At 50.2% G+C, this 20,371-nt stretch overlaps 1 protein-coding gene across 1 annotated transcript; it reads left to right on the top strand.

The window, feature by feature from the left end:
- Positions 1-201: 201 nt before the first annotated feature.
- On the top strand, positions 202-20,046 carry ENDOU (endonuclease, poly(U) specific). The gene is made up of 9 exons (XM_030546219.1): positions 202-424; positions 9,036-9,170; positions 9,603-9,647; positions 12,576-12,747; positions 13,250-13,449; positions 17,797-17,910; positions 18,151-18,257; positions 18,839-18,981; positions 19,520-20,046. Exons 1-9 carry the CDS (start codon positions 367-369, stop codon positions 19,632-19,634), a joined length of 1,089 nt encoding a protein of 362 aa, XP_030402079.1. The 5' UTR covers positions 202-366; the 3' UTR covers positions 19,635-20,046.
- The last annotated feature ends 325 nt before the right edge of the window (positions 20,047-20,371 follow it).

Consider the following 20,371-nt stretch of genomic DNA (forward strand, 5'->3'; position numbering starts at 1 on the left):
TATTAATTTCTACTACCAGAGCACCCAGAGTCCTGGGGCCACATGCATGTTGCGGCGGGCAGAGCACAGCTGTAGACTCATCCGGAATTTCCAGCCTTCCACCTGTCTTAAGCAAGAAAAAAAAATTAAATAATGGAATTTTGGCAAGGTTGGTGTGCACGCCTCTGCATGCATCACTCAGCTGTCACCGTATCCACTACACTCACCTCCCACAAGGGATCCAAGAAAACTTCCCCAGTGCCCTCTCCCCTGGCATTGGTGTGAGCCTCCCATAGATAGCAGGGACGGGCAGATGGGTGTTTGGGAATTCGGGAGTCTCCTTCTCACTGACATCTTGGAAGCTTCATCTGCTGCGTCTCTGGAACAATGAAGACCTGGATCCTTCTCATCACAGCAGGAATTGCCTGCAGCTTGGCCTCTGGCAGTAAGTAGAGATGCTTTGTTTCACTATGACAGAGAGCAGATCTTCCCAACAGAGGCTTGACCATGAAAGGGTCTGAGGCCTCGTCCCATTGGGGTGCTTAGCATCTCTTGGGTGATCGGATAACAAGTGTGGAAAATCGGGACGGGGAGGGTAATAGGGTCCGGGGGGGGGAGTAATAGGGTCCTATGGGGAGTAATAGGGCCTATATACAGGGCCAGTGCAACCCATTAGGTGACCTAGGTGGTCGCCTAGGGCACTAGCATTTGGGGGGCGACATTTTGGGTCCTTTGGCTGCAACCGCGGCAGCCAGATCTTCGGCCGCCCCAGTGGTCATCAGCATTGAGGCGGAGGGACCTGGGGCAGAGGGGCACGGGGAGGGCTGCCTGCAGCAAGTAAGGGGGGGGCGCGGCATGCAGGGGAACCATTCCCCGCCCCAACTCACCTCTGCTCCGCCTCCTCCCCTGAGCACGCTGCCCTGCTCTGCTTCTCTCCCTCCCAGCTGATTGGCATGGCAAGGCTGGGAATTGGGAGAAGTGGAGCGGCGACGGCGTGCTCGGGAAGGAGGCGGAGCAGAGGTGAGCTGGGGCGGGGAGCTGCCGCATGGCTCCCCGGGCTGGGAGGAGCTGCAGCGGGGGGGCGCCTCAGGGCGGAGGGGGGGAGCTGTCATGGGGGGGCTCCTCAGGGCAGTGGGGGGGGCAGAGAGCTGCCACAGGGCTCGGAGGGGGCACAAGGTGGAAGTTTCACCTAGGGTGCGAAGCATCCTTGCACCCGCCCTGCCTATATAAAACAAAGCTCCTAATATCAGGACGTCTGGTCACTCTAGATATTGCTTAGCTCCTTGTGACGTTCAGGCCCCTAGGACTTAGCAGAAGAGGGTTTGATAAGAAGGTAGAAACTGGAGGCTGTTTTAGTATTTAGAGTGTTGTGATGGCACAGCCATAGGTGCTGGAGCTGGGGGTGCTGTCGCACCACCTGGCTTGAAGTGGTTTCCATTAGACACAGGGTTTACAGTTTGGCTGAATGGCTCTCAGCACCCCCACTAATCAAATTGTTCCAGCGCCCCTGGGTACAGCTGCCGCTGGGGTTATACCCGCCTCAGAAATACTGCCTGTGCTCCTCCAGTTATTTATTGTGAATAATTTACAGCCCATCCCTGCAAATGTCCCCTTTACTTTCTGTCCAAGCTCAGGCTGTGATTTGCTCTGATTTGTTTTTCATTCATGGATAGTTTGTGAGACACTTTCCATGGGCTCCTCGGCAGCCTGGAGTCACCCAGTGCTGCGTGGAAACCATGACTATTTTTCCTCCGATACCTTCTTTCACAAGTATCACCATTATTCACCAAGTGACACATTGCATGAGCAGTTTGTGACTAGCTCTGGTGTTAATCAGGTGATAGTGGCTAATGCAAAGTTCGTGTGTGTCTTTTGCTATTTATGCAATGAAGACAACATGAAGAAATCACCAGGGCACAGTAAGGTCCCAGATCACGAGGTTTACTAAACATACACAGCATGCTCACCCTAGCTACAGGCAGGCTGCTGCTCTGGCTGCTTCTTGCAGCTATGGAAACGGAGAACATGGTGAGTACCACTAGAAGGCTCACACACTATTTAAAGGGATATTACCCTATTCTGATACATTACATTTCTGAATAATGAATTCAACAGTTTATATTTGCTGTGAGCATTAACTCTCTGTGAGTGGGTGTTTGCTCTGTTTGAATGATTAGTCAAGTCACGTGATAGTGTGTTAGTCAGGTCACTGTTTCCAGATTGAATGACCTAACCTTTCTAAACAGGAGGATTCCTTTTTCATGTCCCGTTGAAATCAATCCCTTTGCAGAGGCCTAGCACCACCCCCATGCTCTACTGGCCTGGACCTCTGGCGGGGGGCTGAAGTGCAGGGGCTTTGTGCAAGCTCTCGAGGCCTGGGACAAACTTCAGTCTCTGGGAATGACCAAGGAGCAGGTTTGACTCTTTAGTCAGCAAGGATGAACTTGTTGCTCTGCCAGGGAAACTGGATACTCCAGTCCCAGAAACTCCCAGGAACTGTGCATCTAAATCCTTTAGTCAGCTTTGAAAGTCTCAGCCTAAGTCACTAGTCAAAGGCCTGATTTTCTGCTGTCTTCCACTTTGTGAGCCATCTCCACTCACAGGCGCCGACTTTGGCTTTTCTCCTGGGGTGCTCCACCCCTGCTCCGCCCTGAGGCCCCACCCCCACTCGGTCCTTTCCTCTTTTGCTCCATATCTTCCTGCCCCCGCTCCTTTCCTTCCTCCAAGGCCCCAACCCTGCTCCACCTCTTTGTGCCCTGACTCTGTGCCTTCCTTGAGGCCCTGCCCACTGCTCGCTGGTCTCCGCTCTCTCCCAAGTCCCTCCTCGAGCCGCTAAACAGGGGTTTGGTGGCGCTGCCTATCAGCTGTTTGGTGGCATCCCTGAACAGCGGTGACTAGTGGGTGCTGAGCACCCACTATTTTTTTCCATGGGTGCTCTAGCCACAGAGCAAAGTTGGGGTGAAAAGCTACTGCTGAGATTGGGAACTGTTTGGCCCTCACTTGGCTCAGGAGGACATGTCAGCATCAGGTGCAGAAACGGGGAGAATCAGGCCCTAAATCCGAGGTGAAATGCTTCTGGTGGGTGGTGAAATTTTGTCATTGTGAGACAGGTGTTTGGGACCAGGCCTGTGCACTGACTTAGCCCTGCTATGGCTAACTCACACACACTGACCTCCAGGCACTAGCTTCACCAGGACAGCTTGGTGCAGGAGGCAAAGGGGGTGCAGAATAGGGGTCTTCAGAGGTGATGGAGCAGGTTATAAACAGGAGTAGAATGTGGGGCTGTCTCTCTTCTCATTGAGATGGGTGTGACTCTGGAGTAGTTGTGGGAGGGGAGAGCTGGGCCCAATGTGTGAATAACTGACCCGGGAGACAATGGAGAATATCCTGTGGTACTGGGGACAATGCCTTTAAAGCAGAGGTCCCCAAGCTGTGTGGTGCACTCACCTAAGCAGGCATGCAAGAATGTTTGGAGTGCGGTGCGGCCTGGGCCAGCCCCAACAGGGGATGGGGAGGGAGCACCACCCGGCCCCACTTCCAGCTCTGCCCCCAGCTCTGTCTGTTCTGGCTGCGTCCCCATCCTCAGGACAGCTCCACACCTGACTGTGGCTACGGCTGCCGGCCCCCACTGGGGCCCAGCTATGACTTCACTCCCAGCTCCGTCCCCACCCCCACCCCAAGCTGCAGCCCGAGCCTCAGCCCCTCTACCCCCATCTGCATTTCCCTCCCACCTGCCCTGGGAGCTGTGGCCCTGCTCCTGGCCCTGGCTTGGGGGAGAGGGGGGGAAGATTGCACAAGGGTAGGGGAGGGTGCAACCCTGTAAAGTTTGGGGACCCCTGCTTTAAGGGCTGAGCTTCCCAGACAGAGAGGCTGGGTGTGGTGTTGCGAAGCACAGCCAGTTGGAATGGGACACAGAATAAAGTGTCTTAAGCGCTGCGTGATGCTTGAACCCCACACCCTTCCCTCCTGCCAGCATCCGGGGTGTCCCAAGTCAGGAATTTCTTTGGTGCCTTGGTGGTGGTTTCCAGCAAGTGGCCTGGATGGTTTCATTGTACACTGAGCTCACAGTACTTCCTGAGGACACAGCGGACTCACGGGAGATGCTTGGTTTGACTCACGATTTGTCAGGAGTTCGCAGCATTAGGTGGCACATGACCAGGACATTTCATCATAACCAAGTTCTTCTTCCCTGATTTGCAAACCAGGATCTATCTGCAAGAGCAGCTGGAAGCAGGCAGCTTGGGCTCCACTTGCACCAGTGCCCTGGCTCGGGTAGGAGGACTGGGACAGGAATGTACTGAGGTTCTGTTGCTTCATCTGTCCTGTTAGATACCATGGCACTACAGCAGAACTGCTGGGGCCCAGAGAATAGATTTTCAGGGCACTGCTCATGCTCCAACCCATCAGGCACTGCTAGAGCTCCTCAGAAAATGGGGTTTTTTCCTATGGAAAATTTCAACTTTCATTGAAAACTCAAAAACTGAATATTTTTCTCTTTTTGGGTTTTTGATTTTTTTGGACAAGAAATCAGAATTTTTAGACGCTTTCCACAAACATTTTCATTTAGTCAAATCCATGATTCTTCAGCCAAAAAGGTGTGATGGGAAATTCCCAACCAGCTTTAGAAGGTAGCATTCAGCAGATGGGGACAGCCCAGTGGTCCAGCTAGCCACGGGTCCTGCCTCTGCCAAGGCAGAGATGCTTTAGAAGGCGGCAAACCCACCCCCTCCTGAACTCTCATGAAGAGGGCATTTGTGCAATGCTGCCGCGTAGAAGGAACTTTTCTAATTCCAGATGCGATCTAGCAATTAGATTCGCCCTTGAAGCATGAGGATTTACCGGTTGACTTTGTAATTTATTTCCTGACTAGTGCAAGGGCAGAAGTTACTCTTGTTTGAAAGTGACTAATCTAACATAATGTGGCCCACTTCTAAAGGACCTGGAATCTAGTAAACGGTAGTGGACTTTTCTCGATCTGAGTGAATACAAACAATCGAAAATCCAAGCAGCAATCCCTGCTGGAAAGGCTCTGTGACGCTGCAGAACTGGCTGCCCAGAACTGTAGAGAGCCTAATTCTCCACTGTGGGCCCTGTGCTGGGTGAGTGCTGAGTCGGAGTAATGCTGCCACTAACTCAGGATCCTCTAGCCCGGGTAGAAGGGCCTGAGTCAACTGCCAGTAAAGTCAATGTGAATGTTGCCACTGCCTTATTGGGAATGACAATGACATGAGGTGACAGCAGGGGAGACTCAGGCCCAGGGTGTGCAGAGGGCGTTATGGGGCACCTTCAGGAACTGAAAACCCAGCTGGCTGCAGATTTATGTAGTAGGAAGAGAGCATGCGACATAGGCCCATGTATTAGAGGCCTGGTATGAGGCCTGAGATAAAATAGTGGTCAAAGCTTTACTGATATAAAGCAAAGACAAGCTGTGAGCAAGAGGCAGCAAGAGGCCCACAGAATCTGGCAAGAACAGATTGATACTGATATGCTGATATTGCAGCAATACACATTCCTAAGAAGTGCTAAGCACAGAGCACTCACACAAACACATCCTGATATCAAGAACATCCGGTATCAAGGTTGGTACAAAGACATTCCCCAGGGATAACAGGAACACAGTGACCCCTCCTAAAACATAAGGTCAGGATGACAGTAAGTAATAGAGATGTTTTGATCAAACCAATATGTACAAGGTGACGAGTAATAACTAGCCACATCAGGGGGCAGTAAGTCACTTGTTTGTATCGGGGTATAAAGATGTATCTCAGAGGGAGTGTCTTTGTCTAGCCTGGGGAGGAATGGAAAGTCCCGCCGTTCACTGAACTGGTCCGTTGTTATGGGCATACATGTATTAGTTGTCCGGTAGAGTCTGCAGGATACTAGTACCGTGCTTCATCAACAATAAACTTGCCCTAGTGCCTTCGTACCTTAACAGATCTTGTGGTCACTGGGTGGTTCGTTCGAGGTTTGCTGTGCCGGCTTTCAATGCAGCTAAACCACAAGATAGCTTAAAATCCTTTTGAGCCACATGTTTAACCATCTGAATAACATTATTATCCAAGCCAGTAGTGTGACTACTTAATGATCCTAACAGAGTTTGCACTAACATTGGCTTCTGTGTAATGTTAATTCCCACTGCTTTTAGCAATTGTGCGCATTTGTGTAACCATGGCAAAAACTCATTACAATTTTCAGAAGGCGGGGGAATCAACAGCTCTTACTAGGGCAGTTAATTCATTGATTTTTAAGGCATTGAGCTAGGGCCACATGATTTGCAAACAGGACAACAGACTACACTGCTAATTAATATTCACCATAACAATCACTTGCCTGCCTCTAGCCCAGAAGTTGAGAATTTGTACAGAGGGGCTGTGACGGAGATGAAACGTCAGACCTACTTGTGACTGTGCCAGCATATGAGGGTGGGTCAGAGTGAATCATGCTTCGGGGCTTATCACCTAGTGTTGCATCAGTCCAAAAGAAGTTGCATAAAGGAACCCAATCTGTGAGGAATTTGCATGCAGCTAAGATATTACACAGGGAAGCTGACAGGTCCAGGGCACAGGAGCAGCTCCTGGAGCTATACCACACTGAAGCATTGATACTGTGAGGCATGGCCATGCTATGGGTTCACTAACAGAACCCACATGGGCAAAGCCAGCAGGAGCCTGGCTCCTTCTATGGGGATTGCTGGATCCCAGGTGCAATATCACAGTATGACAGTGTGCAGAGGTTTCCCACAGTCCTGGCGTAGGGCAGGTGAGTACAGGATTGTGGGATCACTCCAGAGCAAATGCTAATTGCCTCCACTTTCAAGTGAATCTGATAAATCCTGGCATAGCAGGCGAGTTTTTAGTTACAGCTGATTATGGCAGGGAAACTAAAAGCCTCTCTGAGTCGCTATTGTTGGTGACGTTTCAAAGGTGCAGTCACCAGGTGCAGCTAAAAGACACTGACCTCAGCTGGGGTCCAGGAGCACTTGGTGCAGGCCAGTGAGGGAGGGGCCTGCGTGCAGGCATGGGCAAAGATGCCTTTAAGTCACTCTACTAGTCCTGATCCTGGGGCCATGCTGGACCCTGGCTGCTTAGTTCAAAGTGTCGCTGGCCTGCGCTGCGACCGGGTTACTCCCCTCCCAGGAATCTCTCTACTGCTTCTCCATCACAGTCATGCTTTTTGCCTGCACCTGGTAGGCCTTTCCTGGCTAGCGACACCAGTCGCCGCTGGCTGGCTGTGTCGCCCACCTGCTCTTTCAAGCACTCGCCCAGCCTGCAGCCTCAGCTCCCTCTCACGTCAGACCCAGAGGAGAGGTGGCTGAGAATTTTACCTCAAAGCACTTTTCCGGCTCTTTCACTGGAATATTCCACAATGGCCACATCAGATTAAATTCTTTGAGTTTTCAGTGAAAAGCCAAAGGCCAAAATGTGGTTCAATTTTCAGGAATCAGAAAACAAAACGTTTTATTTTTTTTTCATATTTTTGGTGACTGAAAAATATGAACTAGTTGGGTGGAAATTCTTGGTCTTACCAAAATATTTCACTCATCCAGATAAAATGTTTCAGTTTTCAGTTACAAAAAGAGGGAAGACATTCATTTCTAATGCTTTCTATTGGTCAGCAATCGCCCCCTCCCCCCTCCCAAATGTCAGACAATTGTTTTTGGCAAAAAAAAAAAAAAACCTGTTTCCTTTTTCACTGACACTTTTGGCAGGGAAGGAACGCCAGTTCCCAGGCAGCTCTGCAGCAAACCCAGTCCCACCATGATTCAAGATTCCTAGATTCCCAGGCCAGTAGGGACTTCTGGGATCCTCTAGTCTGACCTCCTGTGTAACACAGGCCACAGGACTTTCCCCAAAAGAATTCCTAGAGGAAATATTAGAAAGTCATCCAAACTTGACTTACACATTTTCAGTGATGGCAAATCCACCATCACCCTTATATTGTTCCAATGGTTAATTATTTTCATGGGTTGCTCATCAGGTGCTGCAGCCAGGAGTGGACCATGTCCAAATAAGACAGGGTAGCCCCACTCAGACCTTCCCGTCTCTCAGCCCCTCCACCGCCAACTACAGACACTCATGGCTTTTCCTTTCCCTTTATTGCAGCTGCTGAGGATAACAAGGAAACAGAGCCAGCACATGCCAGCTCTGCCAGTGAGTCTCCATCAATGCCTAGCGGCTGCAGTCTGGGATTCACAATGCTGGGAATTAACACAACTTTCTATTAACTCCCTTGCTGGCCCTTCCCAGGATGAAATTTAACTCAGCACAGGCCTGCAGTCACCTCAGGGCTCTGCCACAAGCCAGCGGGCTGGGGCCAGGGGATTCTCAGGCCTGCATGGAGCTCAGACTGGATGATCAGAAGGGTCCCTCCTGGCTTTAAAATTGCAGAAGCTATGAAAGCAGGGCTAAATGGGGCTTATGAGCTGCCTAGGCGTCATTCACAGAGTCATCAAATTCAAGGCCAGAAAGGGCCATCATGACCATCCAGCTCAAGCTCCAGCACTGCCCAGGGTATGGAACCACCCAGCGACCCCTGGCTGAGCCAGTCCCACACTCAATGAGCAGGCTCCAGCTCATGGAGACTCCACTGCGTGCTCTGCGCAGGATGACTCGCAGACTCTGCCACAAACAGAACTGCCAGGTCTGATCCAAACACCCCTGAATGTTAGAGAACATCAGGCTGGGACCCAAACATTGCGGGTTCAGACCATTGCTACTCACCTATGCCATGTAGCGGACTTGGCTGGCAGTAAAATTCTGAGTGCGATTGATGCCCCTTCTGGGGTGCCTGGCCCAGAACAGCCTCTCCCAGGGGATCGTACTGGAGCATCTGTGCACATGACCACATGGGTCCAGGTCGCTGGTCACTGAGAAGGAACCTCCATCCCCGCAAGTGATCCCCACTTACCCACGAGGGAGTGTTCTTCACCTTCCTCTGGAGTGGGTGGCATGGGCTGTTGTCACAATGCGGAGTTAGCAGCGTGATTCCTTCATGACTAGTCCTAGGGACGGTGTTGCTGCCTTTTAAATGGAAAGCTTGTTTTTCCTTTCCCCCAGGCTTGTACACGGATCCCGACTCCTGCAGGGGGCGCTGCCACGAGCGGTACAATAAGCAGGATGAGTGTCACTGTAATACCAAGTGTGAAAAACATCGCAACTGCTGTGAAGATTACCATATGCACTGCAGCAAGGGTGAGCAACCTCTGGGGGAACATGGGACTAGGCTGGGCTCTGGGTTGCTTCCAGGCACTGCTCTCTCTCTCCCATTCCACTGTCATTATTGGTTGTGATTAGGCTTATTAGTCTGTCCAGTTCTCACACTTATTGGTCCCAAACAGAACATGGAGAATGACACAGCAGAGCAATGCACTGGCTGTGTGTGCTTGTGTGTCTGTGTGCTTGGATGTGCCCTTGCGTGTGCAAACGTGTGTGTGGGTGCCCACGTGTGTGAGGTCCTCTAGTGAGTAGAAAACAATGACAATCAGGCACCAACCACTACCCTCTGTTTCTTTAGATAACACATTCAGTGTAAGTCCCTGGGAAGTCCCCACAACCCAGGTGCCCGAGTCTGGGACTGTCTACTGAGTGATCATTTGCTGCCTTTTTTCCTTTCACTTAATGTAGATGGGAGACAGAAGGACCCCATGGCTGGGCCTGCAGACTCCATGGGTGAGTAGCTGCTCTTGTCACTAGCAAAGTGTGTGACCTGCAGCCATTTTCCAGCCAGCTCCTGCCTGTTTCCCCGAAGACAAGGCTCTGCACATGTGTTATTGCTCTTCTGCACTTCCTATCAGTACAAAGGCCATGGGTTTCTCATGATTCAGTGAATCTCATGATTCAGTATTTTTCCTGTAGTTACGGCAATGAGGTGCAGTTAACAGCCTGTGGTAGAAAAGTTGTAGGGCTGTGTGCCACAGAAGTAAATCCAGGTGTAAACCTGGGGGGCATGATTTGTAATAAGCTGCAGATGAAAGGTGCTAGGAGGTGTCAGACTGTGTCATAAGGCCTCTCAGGCCCCACATGCCTCTATTGCCTCAAAGTGTCATGGACTTTAAGGCCATTGTGATCATCCAGTCGGAGCTCCTGGATAGTACAAGCCAGAGAATCCACCAGGGTCTTTGAATGGGCCTAGCAGTCAGTGATTGTAGGGATAGTCTGTGATTGGGAGAGAGTAGATCTTTTTGAAGGAGATGCTCGGGCTTGATTGAAGGACTCCAAGTGACAGAGAATGCCCCTTGGTGAGCTGCTCCAATCGGAAATTCTCCCATTGCTACAAATTTGCATTTCATTTTCTGTTTCAATTTTTCCTGACTTTGAATCATTCCTGTGGCTTTTCTCAGAACTCCTTCCAATTGTCCAACCTTCTGTCTGAAGTGTGGGCACAATATCCAGTATCAGGCTCGCCGATGCTGTATCCAGGGTAATAGCACTTCCCTGCTCTGACCCGATAGTCCTGTTGAAATGGCCAAGCACTGTGTTCACACTCCCAGACGCAGCCACACTGGGACCTCATGTTCGGTTGGTTTCCATCATCAACCCCAAGTCCCTTTCAGAGTCCTGCTCTCCAGCACACAGAGCCCATCCTGCCAGCATGTCAGGCATTCTTTGTTCCTACGCCAGAGAGGAGCTGATCTCTCCTGGATCCCTCTCTAGCTATCTGAGTGAGGAGATCAGGCTCTTCCCCCGCCTGCTCAGATGTGGGGCATGACATCGACCCGTGGCATCTGTAGCATCGACTCCCTTCTGTGCACAGTGCAGGTAGATGGTGCTGGGAGAAGCATTTATGTCTATACCTATACCCAGGAATGGAGAATGCAGGCATACTTACAGCATGGGCACTCTATCCCGGGAAGCAGTGATTCTGAGAAAAATTTGGGAGTCATGGTGGATAATCAGCTGAACATGAGCTCCCAGTGTGCTGCTGTGGCCAAAATGGCAAATGCAATCCTGGGATGCGTAAACAGGGGAATCTCGAGCAGGAGTAGAGAGGTTGTTAGACCTCTCTGCTTGGCACTGGAGTGGCTGCTGCTGGAATAATGAGTCCAATTCTGGTGCCCACAGTTCAACAGGGGTATTGATAAATTGGAGAGGGTTCAGAGAAGAGCCACAAGAATGATTAAGGCATTGAAAAACATGCCTTATAGTGACAGACTCCAGGATCTCAATCTATTTAGCTTAACAAAGAGAAGGTTAAGGGGTAACTTGGTTACAGTCTACAAGTACCCACCTGGGAGCAAATATTTAATAACGAGCTCTTCAGTCTAACAGACAAAGATCTAATATGATCCAATGGCTGGAAGTTGAAGCTAGCTAAATAAGGTGCAAATTTTAACAGTGAAGGTAATTAAATTTTATAATAATTTACCAAGTGTTGTGGTAGAGTCTCCAGCATTGGCCATTTTAAAATCAAGACTGGATACTTTCCTAACGCAGTGGTTTTCAATCCATGGTCCGTGGACCAATGGGGGTCTGCAGACTATGTTTAAGATTTCCAAAGAGGTCCACACCTCCATTCGAAATCTTTTAGGGGTCCACACATGAAAAAAGGCTGAAAACCCCTGTGCTACAAGATCTGCTCTAGTTCAAAAAGGAATTGAATCAGGGAAGGTCTCTGGCCTGTGCTACACAGGTCATACTAGATGATTGCAGTGGTCCCTTTTAGACTTAGAGGGTCTGTCTACTGGGCTGCACGGTAGACAGACACATTAGCACTGCTTGAGCTAATGTTCTAAAAATAGCAGTATGGACGTTGCCACATGGGTAGCAGCTTGGGCTGGCCACCTGAGCTCAGACCCAGGCAATCAGGCAGTCGGACTGTAAACTGTCACTCCCCTATAATCACCTGACTCCAGGAGCCAGGGCTTGATGAAAAAAAAATAAATAGTGGGAGCCTCCTGGTGAAGTCATTAGAGCTAGCAGCACTGCTCCTACTGGTGCCAAGATGCAAGGGTGAGGGGCCTATCTATATGGAGAACTCCTGCCCTGGACAACCAGGGCCCTTCCCTGCAGACTCACTAGTCCTAAGGGTTGAGAAGCCTTGTCTGCTGGGAACTCCTGGCCCCCTTTGGGAATGCTCAGCCCTAGTAGCTCCTGAATTTCCCCTGCCCTTGTGACCTCCTCCCACTGCCTCCCAGAGCTTCAGTATCATCTTGTGTGCAAGGCGCATTGCAGGAGATGCTCGTGCCCCAATGCACTTGCAGTCTGCGGATAATCCAGAGCAGGGCTGAGACCACCACGAAGCCTGGGCACCCTGTGGGCTGAAGTGGGACTGAAGTGGTGCCTCAGCCTTGGGCTCCCTATGCCCTGGGATGACTTTTGCCTTAGCAGCAAGGTCGTACTGGGGTTTGGGGGCTCCCCTGCTTAGATGCCTCAGTTCTTCCTCTCCCCAGCATTGCTGTGGCTTTCAATAGTCCTGCCCCACCCCCTGCAGCTCTGTGTTAGGGGGAAGCCAAAATCGAGACAAGCTCCCTGGCATGGGGCGACTGAGTTGCTGAAATTACTGAAAGTGGGGTGCTAGGCCCTCCCCCGAGGCTAAGCTCCCAGGCCCGGCTCTACACATCCATTCATCTTCTTGTGCAATGGTCCTGACCCCTGCAGACGGATTCTCCAGCAGTCACGACTCCATCACCAACGAAGAGCTCCTGAGCATCTCCGAGCAGTTTTTCAAGGTGGATCACAACAAAGCCCAGAAGTCAGACATCACCATTAACCCGCAGCATCTCGCCTCCTCTGCCGAGATCAAAGACAAAGAGGATCATTCTCCTGAGCCGTGAGTGCTGTGTGCTCTCGCCATTGCCTTGGGCTGGGTGACCTGCTCCCAACCCCCCTACAGTTCCAGCATGAGGGTGGAATGTGGCCCGATGCCATGCAGGGCTCTGAGCAGGGAGCCTGCATGGGAGGAGATGGGCCGTGTTACAAAGTTAGAGAATGCGAGTTCCAGGGGGGTGGGAGAGGGCAGGGAGAGCCCTTCTGATTGCTGAAGCCCCAGCTGGGGAGAGTCGGGGGAGTGGAGGGAGCAGGCAGGGCAAGCAGGGTTGGGGACTGTTTCAAAGATCTGAGGCCTACACTTTCAAAAGTGCCCAGTGATTTTGGTCACTGGACCTGAGACAGTTTAAAGGGCCTGATTCTCAGGGTGTGCCGAGCACACTGGCTCTGGCAGTCCAGGCCCTTTAAGGAACCTCAGGTTGGGCACAAGGTCACTGGCCCTTGTTCCAGAAAGCTGCTGTATTGGCTGTTCCTGCCCTCCAGCTCCAACGATCTCTCCATTTCAGACTCTACACGTATGTCAATGAGAAGCTTTTCTCCAAACCGACCTATGCCAGCTTCATTAAGCTACTGGATAATTACCAAAGGATGACGGGCAGTGGGGAAGCCTTCAGTGCCGAGCAGCTGAAGGAGCAGGAGAACTTCCTGCAGGAGGTCATGAAAACGGAGCTCATGATAAAGCTTTACAATTTCCTGCACAAGAAAAGTAAGTGGATCCTATGCTGTGCCTGGAGTAGCACTGGACAGCCAGGGCCTGTGGGGGTAGCACTGGGCAGGGCCTGCTGGGGTAGCACTGGACGGGCAGGGCCTGCTGGGGTAGCACTGGGAAGGGCCTGCTGAGCAAGGGATAGGCCGGGTCACCAACCTTCCTGCCGAATGTATTGCTTGGACTGTCTGAGCATGCAAGTTACCCTGAGAACAGGTGTTTGCTGCATCCAAGTTTCCCAGTGGCTGACAGCAGCAGGTATCACTTGTTCTGCAAAATCAGGGGTGTGCGCAAGGGGCGGGCAAGCAGGGGCATGGGCCCCCAATAATCATCGTGGGCACAGAACTTCTCCGGTCCCAGGGCCATGGAGGTAGGGTATATCGAGCTCCTTCCAGGGCTGGAAAGGAAGGGGGGAGAGCAAGCTTCTGTGTCCCCCCAAAAGGGGTCAAATTTAAATTCTTGCACACACCCCTGCTCAAAGTTTCAGGGACCATTATAGGACATTCCTCTATCACAACCAGCTCCTGTGGCTGCTCTCTGAAACCGGATATTATAGGGATAACAGAAACATGGTGGAATAGTAGTCATGACTGGAGTACAGGTATTGAAGGCTACGTGCTGTTTAGGAAAGACAGAAATAAAGGCAAAGGTGGTGGAGTAGCATTGTACATCAGTGAGGAGGTTAACTGTAAAGAAGTAAGAAGTGATGGAATGGACAAGACAGAGTCTGTCTGGGCAAAAATCACACTGGGAAAGAAAGCTACTAGAGCATCCCCTGAGATAGTTCTTGGGGTGTGCTACAGATTGCCGGGATCTGATTTGGACATGGATAGAGACCTCTTTAATGTTTTTAAGGAAGTAAACACTAATGGGAAATGTGTGATCATGGGAGACTTTAACTTCCCAGATATAGACTGGAGAACAAGTGCTAGCAAGAATAATAGGGCTCAGATTTTTCTGGATGTGATAGCAGATGGATTTCTTCACCAAGTAGTTGAAGAACTGATAAGAGGGGATACCATTTTAGATTTGGTTTTAGTGAGTAGTGAGGACCTCATGGAAGAAATGGTTGTAGGGGACAACCTTGGTTCGAGTGATCATGAGCTAATTCAGTTCAAACTAGATGGAAGGATAAACAAAAATAGATCTGGGACTAGGGTTTTTGACTTCGAGGGCTAACTTTAAAGAATTAAGGAAATTAATTAGGGAAGTGGATTGGACTGAAGAACTTGTGGATCTAAATGTGGAGGAGGCCTGGAATTACTTTAAGTCTCAGTTGCAGAAACTATCGGAAGCCTGCATCCCAAGAAAGAGGAAAAAAACCATAGGCAGGAGTTGTAGACCGAGCTGAATGAGCAAGCATCTCAGAGAGGCGATTAAGAAAAAGCAGAAAGCCTACAAGGAGTGGAAGAAGGGTGGGATTAGCAAGGAAAGCTACCTTAGTGAGGTCAGAACATGTAGGGATAAAGTGAGAAAGTCTAAAAGCCAAGTAGAGTTGGACCTTGCAAAGGGAATTAAAACCAATAATAAAAGGTTCTATAGCCATATAAATAAGAGGAAAACGAAGAAAGAAGAAGTGGGACCACTAATCACTGAGGATGGAAAGGAGGTTAAGGATAACCTAGGCATGGCCCAATATCTAAATAAGTACTTTGCCTCAGTTTTTAATGAGGCTAATGAGGAGCTTAGGGATAATGGAAGGATGACAAATGGGAATGAGGATATGGAGGTGAATATTAGCACATCTGAGGTAGAAGCCAAACTTGAACAGCTTAATGGGACAAAATCGGAGGGCCCAGACAATCTTCATCCGAGAATATTAAAGGAACTGGCCCATGAAATTGCAAGCCCCTTAGCGAGAATTTATAATGAATCAGTAAACTCTGGGGTTGTACCGTACGACTGGAGAATTGCTAAGTTCCTATCTTTAGGAAAGGGAAAAAAAGTGATCCGAGTAACTATAGGCCTGTTAGTTTGACATCTGTAGTATGTAAGGTCTTGGAAAAAAATTCTGAAGAAGAAAGTAGTTAAGGACATTGAGGTCAGTGGTAATTGGGACAAATTACAACATGGTTTTACTAAAGGTAGATCGTGTCAAACCAACCTGATCTCCTTCTTTGAGAAGGTGACAGATTATTTAGACAAAGGAAATGCGGTAGACCTAATTTACCTCAACTTTAGTAAGGCATTTGACACGGTTCCACATGGGGAATTATTAGTTAAATTGGAAAAGATGGGGATCAATATGAAAATTAAAAGGTGGATAAGGAACTGGTTAAAGGAGAGACTACAACGGGTAGTGCTGAAGGGTGAACTGTCAGGCTGGAAGGAGGTTACTAGTGGAGTTCCTCAAGGATTGATTTTGGGACCAATCTTATTTAACCTTTTTATTACTGACCTTGGCAGAAAAAGCGGGAATGTGCTAATAGAGTTTGTGGATGACACAAAGCTGGGAGGTATTGCTAACACAGAGAAGGACCGGGATATCATATAGGAAGATCTGGATGACCTTGTAAACTGGAGTAATAGTAATAGGATGAAATTTAATAGTGAAAAGTGCAAGGTCATGCACTTAGGGATTAATAACAAGAATTTTAGATATACTTTGGGGATGCATCAGTTGGAAGCAACAGAGGAGGAGAAGGACCTTGGAGTATTGGTTGATCGCAGGAGGACTATGAGCCACCAATGTGATATGGCCGTTAAAAAAGCTAATGTGGTTTTAGGATGCATCAGGCGAGGTATTTCCAGCAAAGATAAGGAGCTGTTAGTACCGTTATATAAGGTGCTGGTGAGACCTCACCTGGAATACTGTGTGCAGTTCTGGTCTCCCATGTTTAAGAAGGATGAATTCAAACTGGAACAGGTTCAGAGACGGGCTACTAGAATGATCCGAGGAATGGAAAACCTGTCATATGAAAGGAGACTCAAAGAGCTTGGCTTGTTTAGTCTAGCCAAAAGAAGGCTGAGGGGGGATATGCTTGCTCTTTATAAATATATCAGAGGGATTAATATTAGGGAGGGAGAGGAATTGTTTAAGCTTAGTACCAATGTAGACACAAGAACGAATGGGTATAAACTGGACACTAGGAAGTTTAGACTTGAAATTAAACGAAGGTTTCTAACCATTAGAGGAGTGAAGTTCTGGAACAGCCTTCCAAGGGGAGTAGTGGGGGCAAAAGACATCTGGCTTTAAGAATAAGCTTGATAGCTTTATGGAAGGGATGGTATGATGGGATAGCTTAATTTTGGCAATTGATCATTGATTAGCAGCAGATAAGTATGCCATGTGGGCGGTGATGGGATGCGATCTGAGTTACTGCAGAGAATTCTTTCCTGAGTGATGGCTGGTGAGTCTTGCCCACATGCTCAGGGTTTAGCTGATCGCCATATTGGGGTCAGGAAGGAATTTTCCTCCAGGGCAGATTGGCAGAGGCCCTCGAGGTTTTTCACCTTCCCCTGCAGCGTGGGGCATGGGTCACTTGCCGGTGGATTCTCTGCAGCTTGAGGTCTTCAAACCACAATTTGAGGACTTCAATAACTCGGACATAGGTTAGGGGTTTGTTATAGAAGTGGATGGGTGAGATTCTGTGGCCTGCTTTGTGCAGGAGATCAGACTAGATGATCACATTGGTCCCTTCTGACCTTAAAGTCTATGAGTCTATGAGCAGAGAAGCCAGGGTCTGAATGAGCCACAGAACCTGAGCATCCCCTCCCTTCTGGAGGAGTGAGTCCTGCTGGTGGCACTGGGGTGCCCACTCTCTGCTTCCGCTGTGCTGGGGGCACAGTGCTCCCAGGGCTGTCAATGCAGCATCTCTCTCCAGCACTGAGAATTGTGAACCAAGAAGGTGGAGCCTAGCTGTGCAACGGGATGGGTCCCCTGCAGGTGGGAAGATTAACACATATAAAGAGGGGCACGGTGCATGGGCAGCTGCTCAGCACTGGCTAAGCACCCAAAGTCCTGCCTGGCAGGCCCAGAGCTCACCGTAAAACCTGGGATGCCCACTCTGGAGCAGAGGCAGCCTCATATCTGGTTCTTCCAAAGCCCTGGTCAGGAGTCTGGAGGGGATCTGCCCAGAGCATGTGTAACCCAGGCCTGCTGGATGTGGCTCTCTGTCTCCCTGTAGTGGTACCAAGCCCAGCTAGAGATTGATATGTCTGCTTCAGCCTTGGCTAAGAGCCGTGTGGCTTTTAGTTCATCAGTAGAGGCTCATGCATTTAGCTCCAGAGCCACCAACACAACCGGATCTATCAGTATTACACATGGCCCAGAACATGCCTCTCTCTGAAATTTGGTTCCCCTCCTCTCATTTGCTCGGGGCCCTGTCCGTGTTGCTTTCTCTCCAGAGCGCTACAGCACCCAGGAGGAGTTTGTCAGCGACCTGAAGGAAATGTGGTTTGGTCTTTATTCCAGAGGCGAGGAGGAGGGGGATTCCAGCGGCTTTGAGCACGTCTTTTCAGGTACAGTACGGTTCTGGGTACACACAGCCCGGGCAGAGGTTGGCTGGAGAGATGGGCAGCGCCAAGCATGTACTGAGCAGACTTGCTCCCAGACAAAGGCAGAGGAAACCCTCTTCCCCCTAGGGTTCAATGTGTGTGCCCAGCCACGTTGTGCTGGCCCAGTGTTGTCAGGGCTTGAGGGGTCACTAGGCCTCCTCCTCAGGGTGCAGCTAACCAGCAACTGTCTGCCTTGCTATTTAGGGGAAGTCAAAAAAGGAAGAGTGTCTGGATTTCACAACTGGATTCGTTTCTACCTTCTGGAGAAGAAGGGGCTGGTTGACTACCACAGCCATAACTACGACGGGCCGGTAAGTACTGCTGATGGGCAAGTGAAACCCAGCACAGCCCCAGTGGAGTCAATGGGCCAGATCCCTAGCTGATGTAAATCGGCATCACTCCTCTGGAGTCAATGACATTTTGCCAATTCGCGCTAGCTGGGGCTTTGGCCCCATATGTACAACGCGAAGGGTTTTTAGAGCAATTTCAGGGACCCAGCCCGTGCAATCCCATTGGAATCCAAGGGCAGTTGAATGCTTGCTCTCTTCAGTTCCATTGAGGATCCCAGACAGTATCAGCAACGGCCCATTTGACCCCAAGCTGAGTGTCACATTGGGGACACTTCCTTCTGTGCGTTTTTCCTGCCAGGACCCCAGAGGGCAAAATGGGAAGGGCTGGACATGGGATAGACGAGCTCCAGTGTGGAAGGACAGCCAAAGGGAAGCATTAATTTCCTTGTGTTAACGTCTTCTTGCTGTGGTATTTCTGCAAATGAAAGTGTCCCTGGATTTCAGGCTGGGTACACAGCTCTGACCCCTCACTCTGAGAGTGACCCTGGATTTCTGGCTGGGTCACAGCTCTCACCCCTCGTTCTCTCTCTCTCTCTCTTTAGTGGGCCTCATACCCTGACGTGCTGGGGATGCAGTTCAGCTGGGATGGCTATTTCAAGGAGGTGGGCTCTGCCTTCATTGGCTGCAGCCCTGAGTTTGAATTTGGCCTCTACACTTTGTGCTTCATTGCTCGACCAGGGAAGATGTAAGTACTGTGCCTGTCCCTACCGTCTGTCCCTTCCAAGTCAGAGAGACATGGTGGGTGAGATCATGTCTTGTGTTGGACCAACTGGAGTTCAACAGTACTGCATACCTTGCATGTCACTCAGCCTGCCCCACCCACCGAGGGGAAGGTGATGGAGCCAGAAGCACCCATTCCCACTACGCTGTGGTGGAAGGATATTCACCCAGGCTCCGCTCACCCCTGGAATTCCAGGGCCAAGGTGGGCACATCATGCCTGTTCCAGATGACCTCTCAGTCTGACCTACCTGCTGGGCTCCTAGTCAGAGCCTGGTTCTAGACAGAGTATGGGGTGAGGGGAATTAAGAGGAGGCTTTCCTTGGCCTAGGTGATGTGGGGAAGACATGAATCCAATTGCATTCTGGAGTGAACTCTGGGGTCAGCATGGCTACCCTCAGCACTGCCTGGCATGGACTCAATCCTTGAGCACTGAGCTGCTCACTTGGGAGGGGGGTGGAGTCAGGAGCAAGGCAGTGCTGAAATGTGGGCTTTCCTCCTTCAGGTGCCAGCTGAGCTTGGGAGGCCATCAGCTGGGCATTCAGACCTACACCTGGACCAAATCCACCTATGGCAACAACAGGAAGTATATAGCGACTGCCTACGTGACATCATCCTGATGCTGCCAGCGATCCCAGCTGCAGGGAGGCACAGGGAGGGGAAAGGGTGGTGGTGACATCCTGGGAGCATGCAGCTGCACCAGGAAACTTAGGCTCATAGAGGACGCACAGGCTGCAAGGTGCTGATCACTCCCTTCTGCACCTGCCAGGCCTGGGGCCCTGCCTTGGTGGGGTTAAATGATCTTGCTGCATATGCATTATGTTTGCATGGTGCTGAAGGAAGCTGGGGCCCTCTGAGAGACCTGCATAATGAAGGAAGGAAGGAAGGAAATGTGAACTGTCTGTAGCCCTGAAGAAGCTCCTGGTTCCCTTCCCAAGCATGTGTCCCTCGTCCAGCAGAGAAGTGATAAGAAGTGTAGAGTGTCTAATGTGACAGATGGGAATTAATACAGACAAGTTAAATAAAAGATGCTTTGAAGGAGTTGGCCTTGCTTCCTTTGTAACATGGTGACTGTCTGGCTTCCTTTGTAACATGGTGACTCCTCTCCCTGCCCCTGGAATGTGGGGGTGCTGATTTCTTCAGCTAATTTCCATTGGCTACACAAGCTGAGGGTTGCTTTGGGATAGAAAAAGCTTCTTCTCCACTGGCATCACGGGCTGGATTTGGCCCACAGGGATTGCCAGGAAAATTCAGTACATGGCCTGTGGAGTTCCACGAAAATCTGGCCCATGGCCACAGCTCATCGATGGTGCTTGGCGTTGGCCTAACTGCTCTCATTGAAGTCACTGGTAGAACT

The sequence above is a fragment of the Gopherus evgoodei genome, unplaced genomic scaffold (genome assembly GCF_007399415.2).
Source record: "Gopherus evgoodei ecotype Sinaloan lineage unplaced genomic scaffold, rGopEvg1_v1.p scaffold_42_arrow_ctg1, whole genome shotgun sequence".
NCBI classification, from domain to species: domain Eukaryota; kingdom Metazoa; phylum Chordata; order Testudines; family Testudinidae; genus Gopherus; species Gopherus evgoodei.